The sequence below is a fragment of the Hesperophylax consimilis genome, chromosome 5 (genome assembly GCF_061612785.1).
Source record: "Hesperophylax consimilis isolate HC1 chromosome 5, BYU_Hcon_1.0, whole genome shotgun sequence".
Taxonomy (NCBI): Eukaryota; Metazoa; Arthropoda; class Insecta; order Trichoptera; family Limnephilidae; genus Hesperophylax; species Hesperophylax consimilis.
The window spans coordinates 25,145,488-25,150,980 of record NC_142840.1 but is presented as its reverse complement, the minus strand read 5'-3'; the positions used below and the strand labels follow the sequence as shown (position 1 = coordinate 25,150,980).

General features: G+C 32.3%; 1 protein-coding gene across 1 annotated transcript; it reads right to left on the bottom strand.

Moving 5' to 3' along the window:
• Window positions 1–3,143: 3,143 nt before the first annotated feature.
• LOC149423688 (uncharacterized) lies at window positions 3,144–4,076 on the bottom strand. The gene has a single exon (XM_089632278.1). The coding sequence runs from the start codon at window positions 4,074–4,076 to the stop codon at window positions 3,252–3,254; it is 825 nt and encodes a 274-aa protein (XP_089488404.1). The 3' UTR covers window positions 3,144–3,251.
• Between the last annotated feature and the right edge of the window lie 1,417 nt (window positions 4,077–5,493).

Below are 5,493 nucleotides of genomic sequence, written 5' to 3'. Positions count from 1 at the left end.
TCCAAAGTTGTTTATTATTTATAAGAATATTAGATTCAACTGAATTTATGTACTGAATAAAGCAATGCTTCTGTAAGTTTTTTTGTTGGGTACGTTTGATTGAAAACTCTATGTAGTCTACTGGATTATTATTGGATTTCCATTTTTGATGGAGTTTTTGTTTATCTTTAATGATTTTAATTAGAGAAGCTGAATACCAGTTTGGAAATTTTCTCTTTTTGATGATACGTTTAGGGACAAACTGGTTGATGGTACTGTTTAAAATGTTGTAGAAAGAATCGACTACTACGTCAATATCCGAATTTTCCTGAGTAAATGACCAGTCTGTCATTGACAGATGTTGGTTGATTAGCTCGTAATTGGCTTTTGTAAACTGATAAATTTCTTTAGGTGGGGCGTGAATAATAGGAAGTATATCGATTTTTAGCATAATTTTGAGTGATGGGTGGTGCGAGTCTTCGTTGACAAGAGGATCGCATGCACGATATACTTGACATTCCTCATTACAGATAACTAAATCCAGGATTCTGTTATTTGCATTTTTTATGTAATTATATTGTTTTAATTCAGAATAATGGATTGTGTCAGCAAGTGAGGAACTAATTGTGTTCAAGTTTTCAGGTGTCAAGTGTAAATCATTGTTATGTATATTCCATGTTACGGTGGGCATATTAAAATCTCCAATTACAAGTAAAATGTCATCGGGATGTTGATCTTTTACGTTAGCAAGTAAGCAAAGGAATGAATTGAGTGCAGTTTCATACCCTTGTCCCTGTGGGAGATAAACACAGGCTACATGGATAGTACGTTTGGAGGTATAGTTAGAAGGGGGAATAGTTACCCAGATACATTCAGCATTGCAGACCAATTCTTCGCGAGGGTAAGCGTTAAGATTGTTATGTGTTATGATCATCACTCCACCACCTCGACGAGAATCTTCTTGGTTGTTTATGCTATTAATTGTAATGTTATTTGATCTATCCCGTCTGAAAACGCTGTAAAATTCTGTTGGTGCCAGTTCCGGATCTAAAATAGAATTAATTAGCCAAGTTTCAGAAATACCGAATATGTAACAATCGTCATTCAATAAAATATTATTGTGAAATATGTCTGTTTTAGTGCGTAGTCCTCTACAGTTTTGATACATAATAGTAATCATCGTGAATTATGTAAGTTTTTCTATAAGTGTAAATAATTTTGGTAAAGATAAGAGATAAAAAAACAAATAATAAATGCAGAGTTTTATGAAGGACACGCATGATGTTATACTAAACTGGTGAAATAGTGAAATATAAATGTGAGCAGCAAGTACGGAGAGCATGTTAGGAAAGAGGGGGGGAGTGAGAGTGGAATGGGGGAATGGTGTAAGGTTGTGGATAAATAATACGTCGATTACACGACGAATTATAGAATTACAAAACATATGATTATAAACAATATAAAAAGATAACAAAATATAAGGAAATAGAAAAAACTAATTAAAAAAAAAAAAAACATATAAATTACTATATTCAACGGAAGGTTAAATAAAAATAAAAATGCAAGAAGTGCGCGATGATCTTAATAGTACGGTTGTATGTTAAAAGAAATATTTTTAGCATAAAAAAAATATTAATTTATAAGATATGTAGGATATATTATAAACATGTCTAAAATTACATCATAGATACCTAAGTGAATTGTTGGTATATGTTAGTCGTGAGTTACTTGTGAAATACACGTAAATATTATACATATACATACACATACACACATATGTTTATATATTTTTTAATCATTGGTGAAATATTATAATATTTTTAATATACGCAAAGTTCAATACGTCATATACCTACATACTTTTTTTCAAATCAATTACAAATTACAACGACATCTATGAAGTTAATAGAAGGTGACAATATGATTAAAAAATTTAGAATGGTACAGGTATATATAAAACTTCAAATCAAAAAAAAAAAAAAGTTAGAGCAGATAAAGGCAAACTAAATTTATCAATAAAAACTGTTTACGTGCGTAAAATAGAGTTGAAAGATAGATTTACATTTATATAATAACATCATAATATGAAAAATAGAGTAGAAAGACTTACATTCACATAATAATATCACAATACGAATGTAAATCTTCATAATATCATATTGTAAACGAAATGTAGGTACCGAGACGCTAAGTTAAAAGTTTGTGTGTATAGTTCGCGGTGGAGTTCACTTATTTATAAAAGTACGTAAATTAATATATGTTTTGTGTCTCTGTTGCGCTGAGTAAATAATAAACAGGTAAGAGATACGTACATATACATTTATATATGAACATATTTTTTAAATTATTTTTTATTTCTATGGATAGTGAAATATAATAATATTTCTAGTAGGTATGTGCAGTGTTCAATACGTCACATACCTATATAAATTTTTCAAAGCAATTACAAATTACAAAGGTATATATGAAGTTAATTGGAGGCGACAATATGTTTAAAAATATATAATGGTATAGGTATATATAAAACTTCAAATCATAAAAAGAAGTCACAGCAGATAGAGGCAATCTTAATTTTAATGCTAAATGTATCAATAAAAACTGTACACGTGCGTTAAAAAGAGTACAAAGATAGATTTACATTCAATTTATAACATCATAATATGAATGAAAATCTTCATATCATATTATAAATTACGTAGGTACCGAGACGCCGCGAACTATAGTTCACGTCTGTGGGTGCAGTCACTACTATTTTGTTGATATATTAATATAGGTATGTGTCTCTAATTATTGCGCACAGTAAATAATAAAGAGGTAAGTAAATAGATTATGGCCACAAGTGCATAATAATATACAATTGATACTATAGGTTTGTGTAGAACATAAGGGATAAATACCCGTGTTATAGAAGAAACAGGATAATAAATAATAAAATATAATGAGTTTAAGAAAATTTTATCGAAATAAGAATAATAAGCAGGCCAAATTCCTAGTATCGAAATACCCACCCAAATGCAATATAATTAGTTGTTATTAATTACAATGGGTTATACATACCTCAATGACTTAATGTGGTTATGGAAGTAGCATTTGGATAAGTTATTTTGCAATAAAATTAATTATTTGCCTACCCAACACAATTTATTATTATTTCCTTGGGAGAAAATTATTTCCAATTAGCCATTAATTAGCCAAATAGATAATAATGCATGAAAGCAACTCATTGGTAGAAATAAATGCTTTGCGAATATAAACATATTTTTTTTATACACTTATTTTTTAGTATTTGTTCTGGGGCGCAGGCCAATAGACTTGGAGCCATCGTGTTGAGGATGGGGACCGGGTGTGATGGATGAGGTGTTGGATGAGCTGGTGCTGGTGCTGGTGCTGGTGTTGGTGCTGGCGCTGGAGCCGGTGTTGGTGCTGGTGCTGGTGCTGGTGCTGGCTGATAGTTTGGTCACAAGGGCGGCAGCGACATCCAGCTGCTTTTGGGTACTGATGGCGTGCTTGCTGCCATCAGGGAGCAGAACCACAATTGTGCCGTCGCTGGTCCAACACTTGTTGTTTGAAAAGATTGAACGTGCAGAGGAAAAGAGTTTTTGTCGTGTTTTTGTTAGGGATTCAGTTAGTAGACGAGAGGAGTTTTTCAGCCCTTTCTTCCTCTCCCATACAGATCGACGGTCGATTTGGCGCTGGAATTCAATAAGAATGGGTCGATTCTTATTTGGTTTCATGCGACCAAGTCTTCTGGTGGAGACGATACCCCTGATGGCGTCTTCGTGGCACCCTAGGCCGGTCAACGCCGCAGTCACAAGGGATCTCGTGTCTTCTGGTCCTTCTTCTTTCACGCCATGTAGAAGTAACAGATTTTTTCTAGAAGCAGCGTCGATGGCATCCACACGAAGCTCAAGTTGCGCAATACTCTCTTGAAGAGCCGTCATCTCCGATGTAATTTTCAATTTAAATGCATTGAAGTCTCCACGGAGACTTGTGAGGTCACAATTCGGGTTGCCGGGTTTTTTGTTGACTTTATCGAGCCGATTTTCAAATTCATTCATCGTTACCACGAATTTTTGGTTAAGTTCTTCGAGCGACATGTTGATTTAGTATTGTGGGTATGTTTGAATTTAGTAACTGTCACTATCTGGAATTTAAGTATCACTGGATAATACGATTTATGAAAGTGTTTTTAATTTATTATTATTGTGTTATTTATAGTTTGAGATCGCGCACTTTATGATATTACATTTTATTTAAAACATGTTATATTTAAACTATAAAACATATATTTTGCTTGAGCGGTATGAAGAGTAACTCGTTGAGGAACGATCCATAGACAATTATGTATAATATATAAATATTGTATAATATATAATATATAAATATTATACATAGAAATTATGTATAATATATAATATATAAATATTATACGTAGACAATTATGTATAATATTTATATATATTATTATATATAAATACATACGTGAATAAATTGTTTGTCAGTATTAAAACCCAATTCTTTTAAGAGAGGCATACAAATTCAGTATTGAATCACCCATATAATTGTATTTGTATGCCTTTCTTGAAGGAATTTAGTCTTATACGAACAAAACAATTTATTCATTTTCATAAGGCATATATATATATGAACGGGAGAAAAGAAAAAATATGTGGATATTTTAAAGTTAACACGTAGATTATAACGAACTTCGCGGATTTGAATAGACATGAAATTGGTCTGAAAGCTCGGTATCGTAGCATTTTTCGTGTGTTTATTGCAATAAAACATGTTTTTTGTGCTAATTTAAAGCGTTTATGAACGAAGCGGTTTGTTGACCTCCAAAATTAAGTTTTTTTTTTAATAAATTGCAATGAAGGTGAAGAACTTTCCCGCTCATTTATGCAGTTAGCCATATCAATCAGCGAAAGATGGTAATATAAAATCACTACTTTCAAATATTCAATGCAAAATTATTCATGTCCGAACTTATAAAGTACACACGTCTTACCTTTAATTACAGGGAAATGCATGCCACTGGCTGATCTTTCATAGATTCTTGAACTAAAAAATGTCATTACTCGTCTTTCTTTACGGTCATTCACGAAAACTTCATCAAAATCCATAATGAAATGATGACCGTGTGTTGTGTACTCCGGGAAATATCGAGTATTAAATACATACCAATTTATAATTATACGGTTTGCAAATAAAACTCAATTTCCCCCAAAATACAATATTTTTCGCCTTCTTCTGTTTGAAGTTCCGCTCCCATTGAAAGAAGTTCCTAGCCGTGGAGAAGACTGATGACAGTGAGTTCCAGCAAGTATCTGTATTTGCGTAGGTAACTTATCTGTAATATAAATCGGCTACCACGTGCATACAGCTCTTCCTAAATTGCTAAATGTAAAATCTTAAAAATGTAAATAAAATGGGTGAAACAATGCTAAGATTTTAACAGTGGGGACAAGGTATATTAACAGACGGGACAAGGTATTTCAACAGTAGCGACAAGGT